Source organism: Phaenicophaeus curvirostris, chromosome 1 (assembly GCF_032191515.1).
Source record: "Phaenicophaeus curvirostris isolate KB17595 chromosome 1, BPBGC_Pcur_1.0, whole genome shotgun sequence".
In the NCBI taxonomy this organism is placed as follows: domain Eukaryota; kingdom Metazoa; phylum Chordata; class Aves; order Cuculiformes; family Cuculidae; genus Phaenicophaeus; species Phaenicophaeus curvirostris.
The window spans coordinates 142,703,895-142,731,516 of record NC_091392.1 but is presented as its reverse complement, the minus strand read 5'-3'; the positions used below and the strand labels follow the sequence as shown (position 1 = coordinate 142,731,516).

At 39.3% G+C, this 27,622-nt stretch overlaps 1 protein-coding gene across 1 annotated transcript; it reads right to left on the bottom strand.

Moving 5' to 3' along the window:
- Positions 1–651: 651 nt before the first annotated feature.
- On the bottom strand, positions 652–26,839 carry IL1RL1 (interleukin 1 receptor like 1). Its single transcript, XM_069876751.1, has 11 exons — positions 26,495–26,839; positions 25,567–25,642; positions 22,744–22,945; positions 22,276–22,444; positions 22,029–22,191; positions 19,430–19,498; positions 17,453–17,585; positions 17,207–17,364; positions 8,647–8,790; positions 6,658–6,816; positions 652–2,831 (listed from the first exon to the last, which is right to left on the bottom strand). The coding sequence occupies exons 2-11, from the start codon at positions 25,631–25,633 to the stop codon at positions 2,485–2,487; spliced, it is 1,611 nt and encodes a 536-aa protein (XP_069732852.1). The 5' UTR covers positions 25,634–25,642; positions 26,495–26,839; the 3' UTR covers positions 652–2,484.
- Between the last annotated feature and the right edge of the window lie 783 nt (positions 26,840–27,622).

Sequence of the window (27,622 nt, the reverse complement as noted above, 5' to 3'; positions counted from 1 at the left end):
GTGCCAGTGCTGGATCACCCTCACAGTGAAAAAAAATTGTTTTCTGATGTTCAGAGGGAACCTACTATGTTCCAGTTTGTACCCACTGCTTTTGGTCCTGTCACTGGGCATCCTTGAGAAGAGCCTTAGTTCCTCTTCATTGCACGCTCCCTTCACGTGGGAATTTTCTTTTCTCCAGGCTGAAGAGTCCCAGCTCTACCAGTTTTCTTCATAGAAGGGATGCTCTAGTTACTTCAACAAATTCATGGCCCTTTGCTGGATTCTGTCCAGTATGTCCATGTCTCTCTTTTACCAAGTACCCAGAACTGGACACAGCTCTAGGTGTGGCCTCTCACCAGTACTGATGTTGTAGTAATATTGTAAAACTGTTTCATAGTTCTTTTTGTGCTTTAATGATACAGATGTGTCAACACCTGTAGAAAGCCATTAATTTTAATGTATATCTCACATTTCAGTACTAACCACCAAGGAATAAAAAAAGAACTGAAAATTGCAGCATTATTTTTATTCATTTTTATAGTCACATACCCACCTCCTGGTTCTGTGAAATTTTTTTTTGCCACTCCCAGAAATTACTCCTTTCTTTCTGTCAAAGTCATACTGTTCACTGCTGGTAAACAACAATAGGAGTTGTCAGGTTTTGATTGTTACTGTTTTCCTGGGGATTTTTCTTGGTTGGCCATTAGGCTTGATTCAAAAGGAGTGTCATCACAAAAGCCATTTATTGAGTTTGGATTTTACCATCCTAACTACATGCCTGGCTGACAGAAGTCAGTGAGATATCAGCACATTTCAGAATAATTTCGTTCATTGTTGATCTTGTGCACTTCCTCATCGTACCTTCCCTTTCAAGCTTCAAAATTCATCCTAGACTTTTTGCTTCCAAGATACTTGGTTATCATCATTTCTTACTTGTTAAGTGTCCAGGACTCAAACTCTGTTAAAAACTATTCTTGTAGTAGTCTTGGAAGTGAATATTCTGTCTTGTTCAGAAGCTGCTCTGAAAAATCTTCATAGTGAAAACAACAGGCTTTCCTGCCTTTACACATGCCGTTGTATTATTTTTTGTTCTGTGGGAAGTAATGGTACTGTAGTAATAAACCAAGTCATTCTTACATTGGGATGAATTCATTTCGTGGAGCTTCTATAAAGAGAGTGAGTTTTACCTAGAAGGTAAAACAGGAAAACAGGAAACAGGACCCAACACTGCACACAGTCTTATGAGGCAATAATAAAACATAATATTAAATGGTTTATAGTAAGCGATGAGTGCATGAACACTTGACAATATAACTTATCAGTGAAAAGCTGTTTAGTTTGCCATAGCTGTTTTAATTTGATGTTGAAAAAAAATCTGTATATATGTTGCATACACATTTTTCCTACTCCAGATAGCTGTCCATAAGTGTGAAGATCCACATTCAACACAAACTTATAGTAAAAGGAAAGGACTTCTCTGCTTTGTAAGACCAGACTTGGTAATATTAGGTGTTCTGCATCTTAATTATCACTTTTTAAGTCCATCTCTCTAGAAAGTCTGAAGCTTAAAACCAGGCCTTCTCCAACAGCAAGAAAATTACTGGTTTTAAATAGCTAAAAAGATTAAATTTCACAAAGATATGTCTGCTAGAGTGCATTTTGTTCATACACCCCTGAATTAGGAGGAAATTTGTCTCTGACCTTTGCTTTGCAAGACACTCCCTATCAGAAGAAAGTATAACTAGACATAAGGTCAAAGCAAGATGGGAAGGGAAGGTGGGTACTAGCTGTTACAAAAATGCAGGAAGTCTCTTTTTTCACTAGCATAAAGAAATGCTATCAGTGTACACAAAAAAAGGTACTGGAGATAAAAACAATAGCAGCAGCATGTTCTGTTATATTTGAAAGATTTATATTTCCCCTTTGTGTGCAATTCATTTTAATATACATATATATATATCGCTGTGTATTTATTTCCCTTACCACATCAATCTCTAAAGAGCCTTTATTGAGGCGTCCTTAGTAAGGAAGAATAAAATGAGTATTACTGATGAATGAAAAAGGAAGAAGTGGTAGAAAAAAATATAAAAATTACAACAACATACTTTCTAGTTGAATAATACACATTGTGCTTTCTTGTTGAATAATACAGAAGGCATTATATTTGACCGGCTACATTAGAAAGGTAAAGCAAGCCTGCAGAACATTCTGCTATTCAGAATCAAAGCTTTCATTTATATATATATACAAGCATATAAGTAAGGAGTCTAGGTATATTTTGGTTCCTGTGACATTCAAAATTCTGTACATAACCTAGAATTACTTATTTACAGAACTCCCATATGCATACAAAATTTAACCTTGTCATTACTCAATTGGAGAATTGAAAAATGTTCAAAAATACAGGCAGACTTCCAAACTACAGAATTGTCTACTTGCTAAAAGGAAACAGATCTGCAGATATGTGGTCCATCTTGATAGTGCTCTGGCATTTTCACAGACTATTCACCCAGCATTAGGTGAGTATGAGGACTTGAGTATCAGTGGCATATGGTACCTAACATGTTTCCAGAACTTAGAATTAGATGACTGTGGATGTGCAGTGTGCTGTTTTTTCCATTTAATTGTACCTTGCTGCTTAATAATAAACCTAAGAGATTCCTGAAGCTTCTCATAACTCTCAATTTTCTCCATTTCCAGCAGGATCACCTTTGTGTCATTTTGAATGAGGGCATTATATAAAGCAATGTGTTGATCATAAGCAGGTTCTTTACAATTAATCAGCTGGTGTGTTAGAAGGATGATCAGCCGTCTGCTCTTCTGCATCCTCTGCTCAATCGCACTGGCTGTATCTACAAATGTACAAGAAAATGCTGAAACCCTGAAATTTCTTTTGTAAACTCTTTTCTGTTTAAGCACTTGATTTTCATTGCTTTTTAACCAGAAATAACTCCTATTTCACTTCAGTCTCCTATGGGTTATGCAAAGAGCTTAAAGCAAGCAAACAAATAAATAAATTAACAAATAAAATAAATAAAAACCAACAAAACCCCAAAGCTTTCCTCTTAAATGTTTCCTTTGCTTGGAACATTAGCATTTCCACTGCTCTTAAGGGTTGTTAGGAAATTCTAATCCAACAACCTGGAATCAAATTTAGTAGGTCTGGTTTGCATTAAATTTGTGCTTGATCAACAGTCTCCATGTAAGGAATCACATTCAGTTTAGTTCTTACAGTCTGTAGTTGATCCTGCAATATTACCAATGAAAATTAATTAGAAGACTCTTGGGTGACTTGCTTCTAGGATATTTATTTAGCAGCAGAGGGAGCTGTCGCATGCTAATTTATTCGCTAACCAGTATATTGGGTTGGCATCCACCCTGCTGCAGAAGAAACTTCTGGGCTAGTTTGGAAAGCTCCACATCGAACCTCCCAATGCTGGTTTTCTCAATGACCTCCTGTGATGTCTAGAGGAGGAACATTGTGGATCAGTGCCTGTCCAGTGAAATGCTTATCCTAGTTAGAAGAGTTCCCTGCGGTCTGTAGAATGAAAGCTGGAATTGTTTTGGTCGGATCATGTTATACTGGAACAAAGGAAAGGAGGTGGGAGCTGAGTTAGGGAAATTAAATGTAAAAAGTATTTAGTAAAGCCACTGATGTGCAGATGTCATCAGCCAGCTGCCTATGCATCTTCTTTTCCTTCACGAGGGGCTACTAGACCACCACAAATCTTCCCAGGCTCAGAAAGGCCCAGATATTTCAGTTTCTGGGTCAGGAAGAGAATGCTTTTAATGACTTCTCAGTCCTGTTTCTTGACTGTGAGAATATTCTATGAAAATAATTTGCCTATCCGTGGCATTAAACAATCCTAACTCCTTTATTTTTTTTTCCTCTGTTCCATTAAATTTTCCTGATGTCAGGAGAGTAAATATTTTGGAAGGTAAGAAAAAAGTAAGGTGAGCACCTACTGCCCTATGTTTGCCATAATAACAACAATTTAAAATAAATGAAAAAAAAAGAAAACAAAAAAAAACCAAAAAAATCAACCCAAAACCAACCAAACCAAATTTCTCAGTTTTAAGGTGCAGTCCATTGTGCTCAGGACTAAAAGGCCAGGCTGGCTGAGGCTTTGAGGAACCTGACTGAGTGGAAGGTGTTCCTGTCCATGGCAACGGGGTTGGAACTGGTTGGTCTTTAAGGTCTCTTCTAGCCCAAACTATTCTATGATTCTAGGATTCTATTACCTGGGGAGGTATTTACTTCTCCATTTAGATTTCTGATGCTATACTTGTTGCAAGAGGAAAGATGGGCTTGCATGCTGCAAATACTGTAACTGAGGGATTTGTTGTAACCTGTTTTGTGAATACCACAAGTTTTATGTGAGTTCAGAAAGTCACAGAAAATATTCTAAAAGAAAAATCCATCCATGGCTATTATACACAAAAATTTGAGCTTCTGAATTCTTCATATTGCTGGGAGAGTATATTAATGGAACTTGCCCTGGTTTTAAAGTCTTTTCCAGTCCTTTGCTCATGGCCAGTCATGAAGATGGAACACTCGGCTGCACAGAACATTGATCCAGTGAAGTATGATCATTCCTTTTTTATTTGCTCATGATCTCGTGTATTACAGATACAGCAGCTCTGGAAGTGTTTGATTAGATTCTACAGCAAGAAATGCAGTTGACAGAGCAATGAGACCATGAAGAATGGAGTGGAGGGTGATGCTGGTGAAAACTCTTAGTCTGCTGGGTTATGCTTGCATCTCTTTGGGCAAGTTTCAGGTTGTGGAAAATGTCATCAATCAGTAAGACCAGGAAACAAAAAGAATACAAGTTTAGGGAAGCAGAATGGGATTTCAACAGATATTCAGTGCTGTTTATCACTTGAATCATTCTGTTTATCTTTCCTTTTTACTGGAAGAGCACAAGTTCCAAGTAACAAAAGTTTGCTCATAAGAGTCATAAGCTTGTCTTGGAATAATAATTCCATTTTATATCCTCACTGAATGTTTTTTTCTAGAAATACATGAAGGCTTGCAGTGAAAAATATGATTCATCAAACACTACGGTACGTGCTCAGAAAGGTCCACAGTAACTCTAAGTGGTATTTCCTGTTTTACTCTCTACTTAGTATATTTTAATTGTAGAGTTTGGGTTTTGGAAACCCAGTAATAAAAGGCTCAGGATCAGAAGATAAACAAGAGCATTTGGATAAAGTTCATCTCCCTGGAAGCAGAGGACTTTTAAGTGCTCTCAGTGGCAGGCAGATTCTGAATAGCTTTTCCACCCAAGCGGAAGCATTTTGGGACATGAAAGTGGACAAGGAAGAAAAAAGCAGGAGTCTAGGAAAGTAGGCCAGAAGAAAAAAAGGACAATTCCAGGACATTTTTAGAGTTTGGGTTAAATCAGGCCTAACAAGTCAAACCAAAGTTATTTACTGTCCAAGGTGGCTTGATGAGTCTTCTGTCCCACTCATGGGTTATAGGCACCCATTCATGCCTTTGTACAGTGAAAAAGTCTTTGTTTTCAGCCAGTCTTCTGAAATGAAGCCCACAATCTCAAGTTCAGTTGCATCCAGTGCTCAGTTTTCTTCAGGATTACCATCCATAAACCATGGTTTGAGAGCAGTGTACCACTACAAAATATTGCCCTGTCCCTAATCACCTGAATGGATATGGCAGCAGGTTTTTGGCATTGACAGTTTTGTGAGCTACTGTTAGTTCTTGGTTCTGGATCTGGCCTGCTGGGAATGGTCTAGCTCAGCAATTCTTGCAGCACGTTTCACGTTGAAGCTGCAGTGGGTTTTCCCAAGGCCAGGCAGCACTTCTGCTACTCTCCAGAAGAGAAAGACATCAAAGTTGTCAGCCCAGCTCCAGTTAGGTGAATGACAACTGGCCCAATGTAGGCAATTTCAGAAATGCGTAACAAAAAATGTGGCTGCTTTGGCTTCGTGTCTGCTTACTGATAGGGAAGGAAGATGCAGCCCACAGAATAACCAGAGAACAAAATAAACAGACAAATCAGCTCTGAAGGAAAGCAGCTAGCACCCAGATGACAGCAATCATAAGAGATAGTGTAGAGGTGTCCATATGGAAATTAGCACAGATTAATTAACATGATTCCATTCTGGAAGATAGGGAAGTGGGAATAAAGCGTAAAGTTCCTGAATTAGTGCTGGGAATCATGTGACATGAAAGTAGGTCATGTCAGTGAACAGAAGCTGAACTTCCTGTGACACCCTTATAACAGGTTGAAAAACCCTGAATGATAACAGCAAGGTTAATTCCTCAACTTAGTTTGTGGTTTTCTCTTCTTCTGTGTCTTGTAGACCTACTTAGGCACTCTCTGGTTGTGGCTTTGCCCAGATAATGGCTATACAGAGTTGGACTACCCGAAGAGCAGATACATGTTTAAAAGGATCGCACTTGGGGCCACATTTCCTGCATGATCCAAGAAGATGATAAACAATCGCTATCCCTGCTGGCTTTTGTTGGCAAACCAGCCAGTACAGAGTGCCATTGTGCCACCTTGCCTGAAAGAGCAGACACACAGGTGCTGAGGAGATAAGCGGCAAGCTCATGGAATATAAAGAGACTTCCTGTGCCCCTAAATGAGCCTAGAACCACAATTTGCTCAAGCTTGACACGTCCTTCAGTGCATTATCTGATCTGAAACTCACCTTCTCCAGGATATATATCTCTCCCATAAATGCACAGTTTATAGCCACATTTATTTTCTAGAATATCTGGCATGACTTGATAAACAAAATGTTCCACAAAACCAGCTTCATTGGTGTGGGTTTTGGGATAGATAACATATGCATCATATATCTTCCCATCTGCAATGCAAAACAAGAGAGAAGTGTATCATGTTAGCATGAATTAGAGCTGTCTCTTGTATATAAACAGACACATGTTCAGAGATTAGTGACTAGGCATATTCGGTGTTTTCCATGCTCAATTGTTATATTATGTGTGTTTATAACTTTGGAAAATCCAATCTTTGTATTGTGAAGGCTGTATCCCAAAGTACATAAAGATTCAATTGATCAATGCATATTAGCATAAAATAGAGACAAAGCTCAGCATTCATTATTTCAGTGACACAATCAGCTATTAACAGACGTTGTCTTTCAGGACAAGACACCCCACTTAAATTTGTCCACCTTCAAGAAATTATTCATCATTCCCATGACATATCATACTTCTGAAAGAAAAGCTCCATTGCTCAGGAAGTAGTATTACAGTCCAAAGTTGAATATTTTTTTCTCTCTTTTCTTCATTTCTCTCAAATATGTTTTCCATTACAGCAGGATTTTTTTCTAATCCCAAATGTTTCGCCTCTTTCCAGTGAAGATGATCATATACCTACTTTTTGCTGCTATCCAAGGTTCTGGTCCAAACTGTCTTTACAGTAGAAAAATAGCCATTTTCAGAGTCTGATTAATTTCATCATAAAACATACTTAAATGGAAGCTGTCCTAAAAAGCATACTCCTTTTCTTTTTAAAGAGAACTTAAGTAACTATATCAGCTGTAGATACCTACCATGCAGACATCTGTGGTAGGAGTCAGCTTCAGATTTAAGAAATGTAAATTTAGGTGTCTACATGAATGCTAAGTGTCTAAACTCCTGCTACAATCAGTGGAGAACTAGCCATTGCAGTCAATGAATTCTAGAATGGTTCGGATTACTCTCATGCAAATGCCAGGGGCCCAGCTGAGTTGCTTAAACATAAGCATCTACTCCCATTTGAGACTTCCTGTGGTACCCTGACTGATATCCAGCTCCTGCTCCAGCAACATCCAGCAACATCCAGCAACATCCAGCAGATCTGTATTACATGTCCAATTTTTTTGGCCATCCCAAATGACTCTAGATGCTCATGTTGCCAGTTAGACAACTGATATGAGGTCCCAGTGCCTGGTTATCTCAATTGTATTGATGAGGAGCTAGATTTGGTCACCCAAAACATGTACCATGTGTGTCATTAGGCACTGCCTACCCTTCAGCTGACACTGCAGAGGGTTCAGTTTTCTCTTAAGTCCTAAGGGAGTTCCAACAGCACCAGCTGCTAATGGTTACACACCTGAACACATCTCCAAGTCTTCAGGTTTCATGACTATGGTGGGAACTTGCACGTGTGCATTTTCATTGAATGGAACTCGTTTTAGCTGCCTGAAACTTGAGCTGAAGTCCACCCCTAAAGCTGGATGGAATGTATTCCCCCCAAAGTGCCTTTCATGATGTTAGACCCTTTCTCTTTACCTTATAAAACTGTATTGCTCTAACATGTGCCTATTAACACATTAGCCAGCAGGCTGGTTCCTTTGTTTTAGAGAGCACGTAACACGCACTGTTAAGAGCACTCTAAATGAGATTTTCACTGTCAATAAATTTTTCATGACAAATATTTTTGTGAAAAAAAAATACAAAACCAGGACTGAATCCCTCTTTTATATAATACATAACTACAGAAACCAGGGAACACAGGACTATAAAGCACTACCAGAGCTACCTCTCTTATCAAAATTATTTCAAAAGGCATGAGAGAGTGAAGGATCAGTCTCAGGTGTCATAAGAATTAGTAAGCAACTATCAAATCAATCCATTTCCATGTGAGTTGCCTTTTTCCTTTTTTAAAACTTTCTTACTCAAATCTTACTTACCATCCTTGACTGAGTAGGGCTGAAATATCTCCCGATACAACAGGACAATATCAACACGGAAGCACCGATAAAGTATGACAGAAACTGCTATTGCAATTAGCAGAACTACAGATCCTACAATCAAGAGGACATTAGGAAGACCCACTGCAAAGAAGAGGAATATAATGTTAGCCATAGAGAAGTTAACCCATGGGCTGAAACCTCAGCCTTTGCTACCCCAGCTTCTGTTTCAGTTTTAAGGAGCTTGCTTACAACAAAGTTTTATCCTTCCACAGCTGGTATAGCCAGCATAGAGACCCCTAAACTAGAAGCATCCTAAGCACTATGTAATTATTTACTTCAGCTGAATCCAGACCTACCTACACTAAATACTACAGCTAACAACATGTTTAAGTATTTTGTAATATTGTATAAAAAAAAAAAAAGGTTAATAACACAACCAGCAATAATGTCCAAGCATTCTGTAAGGCATTTAAACCTACATGTAAGTGTCCACAAAAGGACAAGCAGAGGCTTCTGGTGGAGTTGCATAAACAGTGTACAAATGCGTGCAAATAATGAAATCTGTAAGACAAGAACAAAGTATGCAGAACAAGAAGGAAAACAGAACATATCCTGCTTACAGGAATTAAACAAATTCTGCTGGAGGCAGATGGTGTCATCCTCCGCCTTTTCGTCTGAAGAGGGTCAAGAAGCACAAAATAGCAATGAACAGTAAGCAAATTGGGAAAGAAAGGAAACATCTACTTTAGTTCCAGCTTCCCTCATGGAAGAGCTCTTGAGTCTGACCACTCTGACCTCACAGATGAAGACTTATCAAGGACAGGCTCAGACTAGAGATAAGGAAGACATTTTTTACAATGATAGTGGTGAAGCACAGGTTGCCCACATAAGTGGTAGACATCTCATCCTGGATATATTCAAGGTCAGGCTGGACTGGGCTCTGAGCAACCTGATTAAGTTGAAGGTGTCCCTGCTTATTACAGGGAGGTTGGACTAGATGACCGTTTAAGATCTCTTACAACCCAAAACATCCTGTGACTTTATGATTCTATAAGGATGGCTTATAGTCACCAGCTCTGTGCTATATCATGTGCACAGAGTTAGTCCAAGACAAGATTGTGATTATCACTCTTCCAGGGGAGAGCAATGTTTCTGTCACAGCCGACGGAGCTGCATTTCTGTAACAGCTCATTTTTCCACTCATTCTGTAATTCATGGAGCAGAAGTAAATCTAGATATCTGCATACTCTTAATGACATCTAGGTCTGCTGCAGCAAGAGGCGATGGGAGGTAGAAGCAAGATCATTTTGTGCCCTCTCCAAACTAGAAAGATAGAAGCTTAAACTTAACAGATTGTTACAGCCACAAAGGTGAAGAAGATACTTTTGACCTACGACCTGGGCATATTAAATTGCCCAAAAATTCAGTATTGAAAACACTATACATTCCAGATAGCGAAGTTGGAAATTAAAACATCAAAGGCTTTATACAGCAATTACACAAACACAATTCATTATTCCCTTGGAGGGAAGATTAATGGCAATTGTCTCATAGTAGAAATTTCCTCCTAACCAAATGAAAGGCATCTAAATGCACTCCACTTGGTTTTAATTTGTAGATTCAGAGCAGTTCCATGTGTGCTTTTATCTCTCACAATTAAATCTATTGAGACCTTTCTATTTGCCATCCATCTTCTTTACTTAGTTATTCCTGCCTATCATGACAATTCATCATCCTACAATTGTAATAATACAGCTGCTTTAGGGACTTTTCTATGATTCAGGTCACTGAAATGAGTTCTAGCAAAAAATATATCCCTAGAGGTGTTGGACTGGGTGATGAACTTTTACCCTCACAGAAATGCACATGAAAACCTCCAGATTGTGCATCACATATGTATAGCTGGGCCCACAAGTACTTTTATTTTACTATGATGTAGCAAACATAATTGCTAGATGCAATGCCCTATCTTGGAATACCACTAGAAATGTGTATCTCTTCAGTGTTGCAATGAGATCTGAGATATGCTGCAAATTCAGAATTATCTTCGCTGAGGAAAAAATATTGCTTTGAACGTTGGCCACCTAGACATTTAAATACAAGCATTCTGGCAATTCTAACATGGAGATCAGCTCTGGCATCCTCTCTATGAAAGGTAGAGACCTTTCATAGCAATTCAACTTATGGAGGTTGATTACATGTACTAGCATCAACTCCACCCTACCAAGCCTTGTGCATTCAGAGGGGGAATCAGATGTTCAGGGCTTTTCCTCCCTCTGCCTGCAAAACATGCAGAAGCAAGCCATTCACCAGCATGTGAGGAGGTGTATCTTATGGCAGGCTGAATTGTAGCCTCAATGTCCTCTGCAGAAGAGGCAGCAAGACAGATTGGAAAATGTTGCAGATTGTACACAGCCAGCAAGCTACCAGGTGAAGCCAATGTCCATTTCATTTCCATTGCAAAGCTGCATAAATAAAGAGTTTACGGGTACATTTTCCTTTCCTCTGGTAGGATGTGAAGTAGACCTGACATGATTTCCACACTCTTCCTTTTTCTTTCTTAGCTGTTTAAAAGGAGAAAGAAACATCAAGCATGTGATGAAGTGTACCTCACCAAAACTAGATCTGGCAAAACCATCTTCCAAGGTTCAACAAGGCCAAGTGCAAGGTCCTACACCTGGGTCAGGGCAATAAACAGCTTCAATACAGGCTGAGGGATGATGTGATTGAGAGCAGCCCTGCAGAGAAGGACTTGGGGGTGTCAACTAATGAGAAACTCAATGTGAGCTGGCAATGTGCTCTCACAGCCCAGAAGGCCAACCGTATTCTGGGCTACATCAAAAGAAACATTGCCCACAGGTCAATGGAGGTGATTCTGCTCCTCTGTTCTACTCTTGTGAGACCACATCTGGAGTATTGTGTCCAGTTCTGAAATCCCTCACATAGGAAGGATATGGAACTGCTGGAACAAGTCAGAAGCGGGCCATGAAGATAGTCAGAGGACCATGGCACCCCTGCTATGAGGACAAGCTGAGATAGTTGGGGATGTTCAGCCTCAAGAAGAGAAAGCTCTGAGGAGATCTTGTAGCAGCCTTCCATTACCTGACAGGAACATACAAGAAAGCTGTGGAGGGGCTTTTTACAAGGTCATGTAGTGATAGGATAAGGGGCAATGATCTTAAGCTGGAAGGGGAAAGATTTAGACTAGACGTTAGGAGGAAATTCTTTACAATGAGGGTGGTGAGACACTGGAACGGGTTGCCTGGGGAAGTTGTGGATGCCCCATCCCTGGAGGTGTTCAAGGACAGGCTGGATGAGGCCTTGGGCAGCCTGATGCCGCGGGAGGTGTCCCTGCCCATGGATGATCTTTAAGGGCCCTTCCAACCCAAATGATTGTATTATTCTATGAATAAAACTGAAGTTGGCAAGTAAACAACCAGGTTCTTTTATGGATAAGTTTGGCCATTTTGTAGTTTTACCAGTGTTACGTGATGCCCATGAAGGAACTTTTCCCTTGTAGACCCTATAAAATTTTATGATTTGATCTATTTCTTGGTCAATGCACACATCTGCAGAGACAAAATTAGAAAAAAAACCCTTCCACTACTTGGTAACGATGACCAAGGTTTAGAGATGTTGTTAATTCTTGTTGTTTCATTTATTGAGACTGTGCTTACCATGAAATTACAAATACTGTTTTAATGCATTGAGCAAGTATCTATAAAACATCTAGAGAAGAAACAGATTTGAACAACTTCTGCAACTCTGAACCTTAAAAATGCTGTTAATATTTGGGTTTGCACTGATTAGACCAAGGCTGGAAAAGAAGCAATTAATATCCTGTGCTTATAGAGCTTGTAAAACATCAGACAATAACCCCACAGGGCTCTTACTGGAAGAGTGGATTCAGTTCCCAGTAAGGCTGACTCAGCCTCTAATTTCTCTGGAATAAATGTGCTATGTTCAGCACAATGGGTGCGAGATCCAGAAGCCACTTCTGGAGGCCCTGAACAAGTTTGAACAGATCCTGCTGTTCCACTTTACTTTGCTGCACCATTTAGCCGCAGAGTTCATGAGTAGACTGTCTTCTAATATTATTTATTTGTCTTCAAGGGCAACAGGAATACAAAACTAGCAGTTCACAATAAACTACTGGATGGGTCAAAGACAGGAAGTCAGAAAGCAAATTTTGAAGGATTTCCTGACAAACTCCAGAAGAACAGCAGATTTTTTGTACATTCTCTGGTTTCCAAGGTAGATGCACTTCCAGACAGTAAAAGCAGAGATTTGCTCTGGAATCCCTCATACCATAGATGAGCCAAAAGGTTAGGTTTGGCATCAAATCTTCGAGGAAGAACAAAGCTGATGCTCTGAGCTGAATTTTATCTGTGCTCTTAATGACTAGAGTTTCTGGCATTCTCCAGAGAAGATAGCTCACACTAGACAGATTTGTGGTCTTCTAGGTGTTTTACACCTACTTGTGACTGAGAATTGAGGAAAGATCAGGGAGAAACAAGATTATGCTTTTGGGTCAGACACATGAAAAGCTGCCTCTGGTTATTTAGCAAGCCCTGAATCAAGATGAGGAACTGACAGTCAGTGATAGGTTATATATTAATAAAAAGAGGAGGCATTGGAAGGTATTCAGAGAGCTCATATATCTCTTAGCAGGCAGGTTAAAGGGGGATTCTGAAGGGATGCTCCTGTCTCAACACAGCTTTGCAGGTAGGAGCTAGCACTTTCCATGGTTTTCCAATTACTTCACACTCCCTCTGTCTCAGGAGCCAACAGCTTCCCCCATCTCTGTCAGCAGAGCTACTTTTGTGAACATTGATCTGGTGCTGTTATCAAAGAGCTGAACTGCTGTGAACAGTCTACTCAATTAGTTTTCCAGCTCTTGAAAGGTGGCAACTTCTGATGTGAGAGATAAGAAGTAGCTGGGACTAGTTTGGCAGGTGGAGTCACTGTCTCTTGCCAGGTGTCCTGCAAGACTAGCTCCATCTTTGTCATAGAATGTAGAAGAAAAGGGAAATAAAAGTTGTAAATTCCTTAGCCTTACATTGACCAAAGGCACAACACACAACTTATGCAGCTGGTCTCAGACCACATGAGAGCACACCTTGTGTCAGAGAAGGAGTGTAAAAGGTGGGAAGATCACTCTCTCTGGAATTAGGAAGGGAGATACAGGACTGAAAGACCTGGAGAAAATAAGGCAGCCTATATTTTCTGTAAAGAATGAGAAAATAAGTATGTGTTTATGAACAAATATTGGTGAAGGAGTTAGAAGATAACAAACAGCTTCAGGCAAAAAGGCAAGAGAAAGGATGGGAAATAGTGTGGAAGGGTGGGTTCCATATTGACTGGGGGTGATCAAAGACTAGGCAATAGGTGGATGAGAAAAAAACAGGTTAAGATCTTCCTTAGCAGAAGAAGCAACCTCTGAATGCACCCGCAGCAGCAGCTGAAAGATGCAGGAACATTAACACCTATTAAGGGAGGCAAGAACATAGCTGCAGAGACTGTCAAAATTCATAGCCAAATCCTCATTAAATTGAAGGATTTGCCTGAATTCTCTGGGTCTAAAATGTGTAGTACACATAGTCTGGGTGCCACCAAATCACACCAAAGGGAGCTGACTGAATTGCATTACTCCTGATAACTGGGTGCTTGGGTCACGTCACCCATTTCTAAAGAGCTGATCAGCTTCTCTTAGCAGCATTTTTTCCTATTTAAAAAGAATAGGTGAAAAGAGACTTTGAACAGACACTTGAAACAGACACTTCTTTCACAATACAGCACTTTTTTCATGCACATACGTGATGACACACGTGCGTGCACAGCACGTATCCTAAACTGGAAAATATACATTTTTTTCCCTGTGAAATGTCAAACAGCTTTGCCAATGACATCCGTTCCTGGCAATATTAAGGGAGTATTTTTTTTCCCTAGAGACAAAACCAAACACCTCTCACCACTCCCTACTGTGAATGAAAACCTTCCTTTCCTTTCAGTCCCCTCTGGCATTTTTTTCTTTATTCTTATGTGGATTACAGTTGTTATCAAAGTAAATTGCTGGCGTTAATTATAATGATATTGCCAGCTGTGAACTAAGTCTTAAGGTATTAGATTATGACTCAGAAAAATAAATTTAATTCCTGGTCCCCATTAAAAATTTCCAAGTGTTGAGCTAAATCATTCATTCAGCAGATTTTTGAAGACAGAGACTATTTCTGTAAGACTGAACAAAAACTTTAATGCAAGAGCTTGCAGAATCTTTGCTTCCTCCCTTAATCTGTTACCTGTGCAGCTAAACACTATTTAACTAGTTTATTAAATGCTCACAAAATTGACTGATTTGAGTAGTAAGTGGTACAACATCTATTTATCTCTTAATTCCTATCACAGACCTATGCTACAAATAATGATAACATAATTCATACTGAATGCCCTGGAAAAAAAAATCAGAATACAGATCAGGTACTTGTGTAAAAAGCACATTCACAAGCTAGTAGCTAGCAGACACAACTTATGCTAAGGGAAACACTAAGGAACAGCCACATATTTTAAATAAAAAAACAACAAAACTGGGGTTTTCTCCATTAAAAACAAACAAGCAAACAAACAATAAAAATGAAGTAAAGTGCACATTTTTATTACACATTTACAAGCAGTGAAGCACAAGAAAACCCTACAGCATTTTTATTATACTCAGAGGCAAGCTGTCATTGTTTTAACACACATATTGCTTAGATACATGAGCAGTGAGTGAAGAGAACTAAAGCTGAGCACAACCATTTCTAGATGTAGCGTTGCTTACATCAACAGTGCTGAATAGCAGAAGCAGGCACCTTGACAACAGCAGCGATAAGAAGGAGACGAACATCCACACAAAACAGGCAGCAGCAAAGAGGGGTCACAATCAAGAGCTTTCATGAATATTTACTGAAGACCTATGGATGAAAAACAGGAAAACAAAACCAGCAAAATAAGAGTTGTGTACAACAGAAATCAGATTTAATAAAATACCCATGTTCCTTCATTAAGTTTGTAATATGTGGCCGTTAAAGGACTTGTATTGCCTGAATTAGAGCAAGCAGGAACTGTTACTCAACTTTCCTTCCCTCTCATTGCAAGTACACTTCCACATTCAGACAATTCAATGCAGAACTGATGTGTTTCCAGTTTCCTGAGTGATGCTCTGGTTGCACTCAGTTTGTAATATCCAACCAAAACATCCCCTGCCACCTTCCTCTGGAGGGAATTGATGCTGTCCTGCTGGATGATGACCTATGCTTTGTTATAATTCATCTACATCCCTTCTAGTCTAGCCTATGGCAAGAAAATAGGTCCATGTTTTGAAGCCATAATCCTATAGGAAGTTATGAATAATGAAGAACACTGCAGGGCAGAGGGCTATGCACACCCTGCAATCACAATACACGCTTGATTTTATACTTTCCAGTATTAGCTCATAGAAAAACTAATCCCTATTGTAAACCCTTGGGATTTCTTCTCAAGGTCCTTGGTGGTTCCGCATATCTGAGAGGATAAGAAAGTAAACCACTGATTGTAGCCTCTTGTTGTGCCTTCACATACACAAAAATGTTTTCTGCCATAAGAATCAAACTCAGTGGTACTGGTGACAATGCTTTCTTGGGGATCTGGCTATCCCTATTTACAAAAAAAAAATCCCATAGGATCTACAGACCATCCCAATCCTTATCGTTTACTGACCTCAATTTTCCTTCTCTACCAGAAATTACCAGAATCATGGATTTTAAAAGAAAATCAATGGAAATCCTTCCAGGTGTTATTCATACCTCTGTGTGGCACACAGTGAATGTAGTAGTGCTCAGAGGGAGAGAGAATAAAGCCAAACATCACAGAAGATAGTCACATCACTTAACATTCAGTCAAAAAGCAAAGCACTGGAGTGTGTGTGGTAGGGAGAGAAGGCTAACGAACTGGTAAACTGGTAGCTGAGCTTCTTGCTTTAAAGTTTCCCTATTTTCTGCCATGGGTCTGCAGTAGAAACAACAGGTTGATTCTCAAAAGAAGGTATATCACTGCTCCTCACAATGCATTGTAAGGATGATGAACCAAAGCGGAGGTCAGTTCCTTGCCTGGCTCTCATCTGCAGGGGATCCTATACAGCCTGATTATCTTGAGGAGCAGACTCCACTATACCAGTGCACTTAAAATCCAAGTGCACCACAGGGCTTCAAGGCACAGGGAATTTGTCACCAAGCAGCAATATCGTAGAAACAGGATATTCTTGTCACAGGGCTGATACACCGTCCTACTCTGCGTATTTAATCTCTCACTGATACCATTTGTGTAAGATCCCCCCCCCACCAACAATTTACTTCAAGGAATTTCATGACCCAGTGAGTCACTGAATTCTGCTACTGGCTTGAATACACAGGAAGAAAACAGGCTGATTTTTATTCTTACTGTCAGAAACTTTCTCACTAATAAAAACAAATAATAAAATGAAATCACCAACATTTCACTCAACTGAGTGCAAATTGTAAGAAAACAAAATGAAAAATCCTACCCTCACATTGTGCTTTGAGCTTTAGTGTCACCGTGGCCTTTGTGTTGCTCATTTCATTCATCACTACACATGTGAAATTTGCCTGCAGATCCTCCTTTTCGATTTCAGAAATATGCAAAGTGGTCTCTTTGTAATATTCTTGCTGGCGTCCTTCAAAACTAGTACAGAGAGTAAGAGCTGGTGTCATTAGCTTTAATGGCTAGGCACAGTTTGCATAGAAGACCATTTCATGTTATGTGTACTTACAAATGAGTTTTTTCATGAAATCTTGAAAATTCTAAGGATTTCACTGGGATATTATCCACATCCCATGTGACAACGGCCAACGGCTGTTTTTTAATCCCCAGGCGGGCCTGACATTTCAGAGACAAAGGAGCACCTAATCAAGATACAGAGAAGTGTGAACATTCCATGATGAAAAACAACTATAATTTTGTTTTCCTCATAACATCTCTTTCTACAAATCTTCATCCTACCAGTGAGTTTTGTCTTAACAATTTTGGCATATTTTTCTGCTGATAAAATCATGCTCAAAAAGAAATAGTAAGGAGATTTTAACAAATTATCCACTACAAGACCAAGGAATAAAATAGGAATTATTTATAATTCTTATGATGAAGGCAATGTAGCCTTTACTTGTGATGTTTAACCCATGCAATTAACTACTGAGGAACATGGAAAGTAAATGCTAGTATACAAATAAATGTATATGGAAATAATGTTATTTGATTTCAGTATATTATATTTTTCCTAAGTCTTCCATGCAGATTCTTGGATTTTATTCAAGCCAGACAAAAGTAAAGTAAACCAGCCCAAGTAAAACAAAAAAAAGGAAATTATTTATTAAGTATTTGTCATTGGGAAATATTTATTCCAAAGTAAGAGACACAAAGACACTGGAAGAAGGTAAAATTAAACCACTTTAAACTATTTTCATGTAAATCTGCATCTAAGCAGAGCCTAGACAAGATTAACAATTCTTATGACTTACATTCTCAACTGGTACTAGGGTGTTTTGCAAATAGGAAACAACAGTCCAGTCCAGCAAATGGTTTTTAAATGCAAGTTATATTTGCTCCTTGCAAGCAGTGCCAGATTACTGATTGTCCCAGAGGAATGGGCAGAGCCCACAGAGCACTGGAGACTGGCCATCTTATTAGAGAAAGGTAGCCCTGGAGCACATATCATTTAATTGAGTGACAAAGCAGCTAGGGGAAAGAGGAGAAAAAGAAACGAAAATGCATGTCAAGATGGCAACTCTGAATCTGTGGCACCTCAGACAGGGTCCCTGGCCCCTGCAGTATCTGCTACCAAAGCAGCCTTGCTGTGGGACAGAAACAGTAGAGTGGTAATTGTGATCCCTTCACCTGGTGGTCCAGATTCAGTCCACCTGCCCTGGGAGACTTATCATGGGCTACTTATTTATGTTTCAGATGGGTTCAGTTGCTTTTTGGAGAGGTCCATTTTTCTCCATTGACTATACAAAATCCCTAAACAGCTCTCAGTCCTCCCACAAGCACTTTGCACTAACGCTGTAAGTTATGCAGTTTATCTGAATCGCTGCAATAATCTATGAACCTAAATGAAAGGGAGGCAGGGAACAAGCTCTGCATCATGGGCTCTCCAGCCTGCTATTTCTAAGTTTACTGTTTGGTCCCATCTTTCAGCCCTCCCAGCATCTTCCAGTCGGAAAGCTCTGCTCCACATTAGCCAATATGGGCGTGAGCCCGGCGGTGTTCCACAGCCTCAGGGCCAGTGACCGGTTTCTTGCTCATCTTCATTCATCAACAAAGACACAGCTACTGCCTCCAGAAGAGAACCACAAGTTACAAGGAGCATGTCTAGTTGCAAGAATAGTCTATACTTCTCTCTTAGGGGTACCATCAAGCAGTTTTGAGAGATTCAGCTAATGCCCTCTTTGAAGTGGATGGAATCTGTCACCCTTTCAACTGAGATGTAATAATTGACTGTGTGAGTAATCCTAGTCTATCCAGTAAGGATAGAATGGGTTGTTTAAATCTCCTTAAACTGCTGCTTAATACCTAAAGAACCTATCAGTTATATCCAACTTCACATTACTGTGCCTGTGGTGAATTAAATCTCCTACACATTATGATGCAAAATGTAATGAAAAATTCCATCATTAAATCTTCTTGAAGATTCCTGTGTTCACTAGGCCATCACAAAATGTTAATTTAAAACCAAATTAAAGTCCATACTTACCAAGCTCCACTTCTACTACACCTTTATCTTTTGGAAATAAAATCTGAGGAGGTATAGGTGAATGTTTAGCTTTAGAAATTAAGAAGGGAAAGAAAGAAAGAACATATTAGGAAGTAGTGAAAAAAAAACATTTTGTAAGATGATTATCACCTGTACAGTTAGTATTTTATGATCCCAAAGCAGAATTGCAAACTAACACTACAGAGTTTCACATGTCTGTTAGGATCATTTGGTTTTACTCCTATGACCAAATATTCCTGGGGAGCCTGCACGTTGGTAGTTGGGATATTTTCTCCCCATTTACCTAATTTTCACATTTGTACACAAAGAGCAAGGAAAATTATTAGTTTCTCAAGCCCTGTTTTAGCTGCTAAGTGTGTGCATGGCGGGGAGCAAATGTAATTATAGGTCTGTGTTTTCTCAGTTGCTTATTTTGCTTTTAAAAATAGACAAGGCAATTCCTTCAGACATTTGAGAAATTGCTTGTATCCATGAGCAAATATCTACTTTCATGCAGTATCTGAACTGGAGACCCTCTAGCCCACAGCTGCCTGTCTGTGTTGCCCTTTGTTTTGCCCGTATCTGCACCCTGACAGTTGAGCATATCTGGTTGCCAAGCTTCTCTTTCTGCTGTCTGCACACCGCTGCTGCACAAAACTGCTTCCCATTACACCTATCTGCCGTGACATTAAGCATCCCTTATCATCTTTTAGAGAGAATACTACTTTTTCTTTGACTTATTTATTTCCTGTCCCTAATAAAAATTTTTATAGGTCCAAACTACATCCATCCACTGTATTTGAACTAGATATTCGTTTCTTCCAGATTTTTTTCCCTCAATGTATTTTTTTGCTCTTCTTGCCCTTAGCAATGTCTCATATTTCCCACTCCAAAAAAATGGCATGCTATCCTTTATCTCAAAGAGCTCTTCCATCTTAAGGCATCTCTGTGAAGCCCATAACCATGTTTCCCTAAAAAATCTGCAGAAACTCGTTTAACACCCTGGTTCCCAGGCTGCCAGAAATAAAATTCTATTTAACCATCTTAACCATTTCTAATGTTCATTAGCTGGACCCAGTAAAAATAAGTCAATAGATAGTAACTTTCTAGTTCGCTGACTATGCTACATTCTTAACTGCTGGCATACAGAGGCAGAAAGTCCTCTGGGTCAGTGTGAATCTGCAAGGCAACAGGAATGTACATCATAAGCCAGTATTATCAAAAAATAACAGCTCCACTCATCTGCAGACTAATTTTAAGGGCTGATAGAAACACAAAGAAGTACTTTGATTACTTTGTACTCAAATTAAGTACTTTGAATTCAGTAAAAATTAGAGCAAATTTGACAGACCCAGCTCAGATTTCACGTGTTGCAATCCCTTCTCTCTGTAATGGTTTCAAAAGAAATTCAGCTTAACTTCAAAATGTAACACAGGCTTTTGTAAAGTTGGATGCTTTTGTGGCAAAGAAAATCCAGCCATTTTCATTATAGCCCAGACACAATAATACTACTGACCATTTAGAGATGATTTGATTGAAGTTTTTATATTAAGCTACTGTGTTACATCTCAGTTCAGCTCAAATCTGTCCAGATCAGAATAGTAAGAACAAACTCCACTACTGAGATTTGGACACAGCAGCAAAAACTGGACTCAAGGCTTCTGCATTCCACATCTGCATTCTGCCCACAAAGCTGGTGCGTCCCCACAGCAAAAAGTTCTGATGTCAGTCCACAAATTGATATTATCTATTTTGGGGGAAAAAAAAAACCCCAAAACCAAAATCATCAACCAATGAAACCCAAGGTCCCCCTGCCTTCAAACCCTCAGCTATCCCTCTCTGTTTTTCAACTGATCTGACTGAAGAATTTGAAGACACATTTTGAAGTCTTGCAAGTCAATACAATCTGGAACTGTTGATTGCTGCATGCTCTTCCACTGACCACCATGCAAATTCAAAGCTTCTGTAAGGAAACTGCATCCTAGAGGAACCCCAGATTCCACACATCTCAGCCATGTTGGCTGACTTGAAAATACCAAAGACACAGTAATCACTGAACTCCACTCATTTTCTGTGTGTGTATATATGTATATATATATACAGTTTGTTTCATTCAAGACAAATCTAATTTTTTATTCATCCCTACAAACAAATAATCACGGTGGACCCAAACGTATTGAGCTGTAAGCTACCAACATATCAGTGATCCAATAATCACCAAATGATTCTCATCAGCTACAAATTCTTCTTGCCTTGAGCAAATAGGAAGCAGAGCTCTGTGGCATCCCACTGAAAAGACCCTTCATTTCAGAAATATGTGTTACCAGAGAGCTCTACAAACCACATTCTGTAACCAGAGTTGTCAGAGGATTTTTGCAAAAAGCTGAATGTGACCAGGTCTGAATTTGCCACAGTTTTGCTCCATTTGGATTCCCATCCACCACATTCACTTTAAAAAGTTGATCTAAAGTTTCATTAAGAAGATAAAAAAATACCAACAGAAACTCTTCTTCTGTTTTAATGTACAAAAAGAACTTCTTTTGCTTTGAGCAGATATCAGTCCTTTTTATCTTAGCAAGCTACAAAATGACCATCTTACCCTTACTTATGAAGATCCTTGTTGCTGACACATTAAATACATTTCCTTTATGAATGTAGATAAAACGACAAGTATAATAACCATCATCCTCCTTTCTTGGATTGTTAATAAAAATATATTTTTCTCCCTTGAAGTATCTCTCTCCCTGAAGAGGTCTGCAGTTCTGGAAAAAAACCCCTTTATTTGGCTGCAAATACCTTCTCACAATTATGTGACCTACAAATGGTACAATCAGGGTTTTATTTACCTTATACCACTGGACGATAGTAGCATTCTTATAATTGTCAATTGTAGGACAAACAATTTTTCCTCTTCCAGTGTCATTGGGATAACGAATCTGACTTGGGAAACATACTCCTTGCTCGTATGGGTGCACCTGCACGCTCATGTTGAACAACTTTGTGCTATTGTTTGAGCTTTAAAAATGGAATAAAGGTATGTCAATGATAGTATTTGTATATGGAACGGACAAAATATTTGCTACAAATGTGAGTTTTGGTTTTATAAACATATGGATGGTTATTGTAGCTCAGTTGCACATTGATTTTTAACAACCTGTCATGAAAACAGCAACTGCAGAATTAAAAGTTACATCGATTGGTGTACAATGTGAAAAAAATGGCATCATTCTCACAGAAAATAATTAGACTAAATTATTAAAATAGGAGGGTTTTTTTCCAGTCTCATGCCTTTCACTTTTCAATGTTGCACTTACAAATGTGTAACACAAGCGTAGTCTCCAGAATCCTCTCTAGAAGTTGGCAAAAACCAAAGAAAACGGTTCAAGGAAAATATTCTTGATCCCTCCTCTTCTGTAGGAATTATTTTGTTTGTAAATGTGTGATACCAGGTGACTTTCACAGATGAACTCCATCGTGGACATTTGATAGTTAAAGCCTCACCTTCCATTGCATCAACTGCAAATGATTAAAAGACAAAAAATCTCAGATTAATTAAACCTCAGCCCCACTGAGACAGCTGATAATTTGGCATTCCTGGATCAGTAGGTTAATCATGTGCCTCTAAAAACCTTTTTGAATTTTCAGATATTATATATAGCAAGCACTCTCAACCTTGAGTTATGGAGCCATTTGTTTGCAAAATAGTAATTAATGCGTGGGATAGAAGAAGAAAAATCTCTATATTCAAAAAATTAAGTTCTTTTTAAAAAAACAGCGATTTCTTGAAATTAACTTCTCATGCAAATCTTGCTTGAAATCGTGGTTTTATTCAAAACAAGAATTTAAATTCAAAGAAAAGCACTGGCTTTAATACTGTACAATGAAGTTAGCTTTCCTTCCTTCAGTATAATTAATATTTATTTGTACAACAGAAAAGAGCTCTTGAATTGACTTTTTAATATAGACAAAGGAAATAGGAGAAGGAGGCAGCCTCTAGATAAGATCATAAATAAATAAATAAAGACAAAAGCCAGAACAGCTTCTTTCCTAAGTCTCCTAAGTTCACAAAAATGTGAGGGGAAAAAAAAAAAGAAAGAAAAAAAAAAAGAAATATTAACAGACTAAAATAAAGACTCTAATGGGAAGGTGACAAGATGCCAGAAAGGAATGAGTCAAATAAGAAACATAGAAAGATAAACCACACACAGTCACACAAAAGGAGAAAAAAAGGAAAGTGTTGGGAGTAAGTCACTATTTATTTTTTTTAGCTTAGACTATTTCTACTTTTGAATACTGAAACTGGGCCAGAGAAGCCTGGATGAAGCAGTTCTGACAGATATTTAAGTGCCCAGGCACCTGAATAGTGAACTGACAGCTGATTTGAGGAATACAAAGATGACCAGAGGGCTGGAGCACCTCCCATATGAGGAGAGCCTGAGAGAGTTGGGATTGTTCAGCCTGAAGAAGAGAAGCCTCCAAGGACATCTTGTAGCAGCGCTCCAGTACCTGAAGGGGCTGTAAGAAAGTTGGGGAGGGACTGTTTACAAAGGCTTGTAGTGATAGGACTAGGGCCAATGGGTATAAACTGGAGAGGGGCAGATTTAGACTAGACATAAGGAAGAATTTCTTTACTATGACAGTGATGAGGCACTGGAGCACGTTGCCCAGGGAAGCTGTGGCTGCCCCGTCCCTGGAGGTGTTCAAGGCCAGGTTGGATGGGGCCTTGGGCAGCCTGATCCAGTGGGAGGTGTCCCTGCCCATGGAAGGGGGGTTGGAACTGGATGATCTTTTTGGTCCCTTCCAACACAAACTATTCTATGATTCCATGATTCTCTATGATTCTGTAACAGAAACACTAATCTGAAAGTTAGACTGCATTTTGGAGAAAAGAAAGATGAGAAAATAATGAAGGAAGGAGTCTAGACAAAGAGAGAGACCAGAAGAACTACAACATCTAAGGGAGGATGAAAATGAGAGCAGGTAGCCAAACAGCTAAACAAAACAGAGAATGTCTATCAAAGTGACACTTTGTGGGAGTATTGCCACCATCTGGCTTTAGACACGTTGGTGCACAAATCAGGTGGTGAGACTCTGTACACGGTGCACACTTGGCTTCTGCTCTGTTTCTTTCTAAAGATGTGGTCTTTCTCCACTGACATGACATGTTGCCTCGCTTAGTAGTTCAGGCAACTAAATTAGCCACATCAGCTATGACTATACTCAAGCCCAGCATTTTAACAGCAGTCCCACCCAGGAGCCTTGCAAATAGAGTGGGACATATGAAGGGTGTCAGGAAAGGGGCATTGCCCTACCAAAGGAGGAACACATTGGAAACACAGCTTTCTTCAGAGAAAAATAGAGGAGAGGGTACACAGAAAATGAAAGGCCTCATCTAAACTCAGCAACATCAGTGAAAATTATTTTGGCAAATTCTTCAGCAGAATTTGGCCTCTTAGTGAATCTTACCTATTTGAAACTTAGCATTCATACTATAAAATTGAGAATGTGGGGAAATCTTTAGAGATCATATCTTACAGCAATTTTCAGACAAATAAACAGCTCAGCTGGGGACTAGAATCACGTGAGAGCTACACAACGCTGTGTCACTCATTAGCACTGGTCAACATTATATAGCTGAGTCAGCAGAGGCGACTCATCAGAAGGAGCTTACTGTTTTGAAGACCCATTATGTACCAGGAAATGCTATTGTTACATTGCACTTGTGTATCAACACCCCCAAACCACCATTTTTAGCGAACAAAGTGCCCAGTTATGTCCCATGTTCAGCAGGGTGCATACACTTATGCCCATTTAATCCAATTTAGGCACGCTCTTGGAGACTTTGCCCAGCTGGGGCCTAGAACAACAGCTACTCTCAAATCCTTTTGAAAAGATTGTTCTCCTTCTGCTTGCAGAGATGAAGTAGAAGTACAACCTAGATTTAATGTCACAGATATGGACAGCAGTCAGAGCATTTTAATATACACAGAAAACACATAAAGCTAGTGTTAAAGCTGTGATTTGTAGTTTGAGGTAGGTTTGTAGTTTAGGTTTTTAAGAAATTACCAATTTAGGAACAGCCTACACATTTCTACAGAATAAACCTCAGCAGAAAGTATTTTTAAAATGCGACTTACATGTTTTGGATGTCACGGAAACAAAGAAGAAGGTGTACAGGAAGATCAAATGTACATGCCCCGTCATATTTCCAAACTAAAAAGAAAAACATTGATATCATAGAATATACTCTGACTGCATCAGTTATGCTACTGCTGTGGTACTGATGCACACCTGCTAACAGAAAACTGTATCATATACTGATAAACTGCATCATGTGAGCTGCTCTGTACAGAGAGTGTGTGTGTGATTAGCAGTGGTTTTGCAGCTTTGAAATGATGCTCCTTGTTCTATAATAAATGCAATAGTTGATGTTCCATTGAAACTACTGTTATGACTTAGTTTAATGGGGGTGGGGGAATTACTTTGCCATGGCAGAAGCCTCTTCTTGCTTAGTTGATTTTTTTTTTAAGGAAGCTAAAAGTAGGTTTGCATTCTCTTCATAGTCAAGTGTGGAAAAATTCTACTTCGATTCATAAAAGGATAGATCCAGGATGTGAAAATATATACTTTGGCTTTGAATTTACCTTACATCTAACCAACTTCTTAGATGCACAACAGCTTTTTGCCTTTCTATGGAATTGAAGGGTTTTTCAGTGACAACTTCTCTAGGTAAGTGTTAATCAGTAATAACTAAAGCAGGTGAATGCCATCAGCAAACTTAACCCAAGAGGCAACTGAAGAAATGGACTGGAAAGATGGGTAAAGGAACACATGTTATACCCTTGTAACAGCAGTTAGGCAGATCCCATGCCTCACTGATGCTTTCATTTGTATCTAATTGATATGCAACTGCTATAATTAACACCTCAGTGTGGCTCACATGCTCTGCAGCAAAGCCCTTTATTGAAGAAACGGGCTATTTGTTTGTGGACATTAAATTGACCTCATCAAGGAGTATCTCAGGAGACAGCAGACATGCAATCCAGCTGTAAGGATTCTACTTACTATTAATGAACCCTTCTCTTGAATACTTTCCTTCACTGCAGATCACAGAGTGGTGGGTTCGACTATAGTGTGTGAGGAAGAAGCAGTCCCATGGTACTACAGATGGCAGATATGTTTTAAGAGAAATCAAGTTAGAAACAAATTCTAATTTATCTCACAGCTAGTGAGCACAAGAGGAGAAATGAAAAGCAGGCAAGAAATGTACAGGCAGGGTAAGTACTGTCGTCATACTTCCTGCAAGGAATCTTTATTTCAGTGCCAAAGATTTCCAGACTAAACAAACATGGGCAAGCCTTATCAAAAGCTATGTTTTTGCCAAGTCTGAAAATCAGAACAAACTCAGTTTTGAACTTTCAGAAATGACATCAGCTTTGTATTGATATGGAAAGTTTCTTCTTATAGAAGTTTTAATAACATTCAGCAACTTCTTCTTAAACTCATTAATAACAGCAAAAATCACTGTTGGAAAAGCTTGAGAATTTCAGTGTAGGTATTCTGCAGAGATATTCACAAATCACAGAAAAGATAAGGTTTAGACTAAAAAAGCAGCATTCCAGCATTAGTGTCTGACAAGGCTGGTGCCATGCCTTTTACGGGAAGTGAGTGACCAGCCAGGAGCTCCTAGAAACAATGTGTAGCTGCTCTCTTTCTCCAGAGCTGGAGAAAAGCACTGCATACAAGCATATGGGGAGGTTTAGGCTGGACATTAGGAAAAAATTCTTCACAGAAAGGGTCATTGGGCACTGGAACAGGCTGCCCAGGGAGGTGGTTGATTCACCTTCCCTGGAGGTGTTTAAGGCACGGGTGGATGAGGTGCTAAGGGGCATGGTTTAGTGTTTGATAGGAATGGTTGGACTCGATGATCCGGTGGGTCTCTTCCAGCCTGGTTATTCTGTTATTCTATGATTCTATGATTCTATATGCAGTCTATTGACTTCTTTAATTTTAAGGAAATCTAAAACCAGATTAACAGATTTTTAGAAGGCACTTTTCAGCACAAGCATCTGGAGTTTTGCCCAGAATGAGCTGGCCCAGAAGTTTCAGAAGTGACCTGGGACAAGATAGGCCCTCAGGGAAGAAAGATACAGAGCAAAAGAGCACACAACAAAATCAACTGCATCAACACAG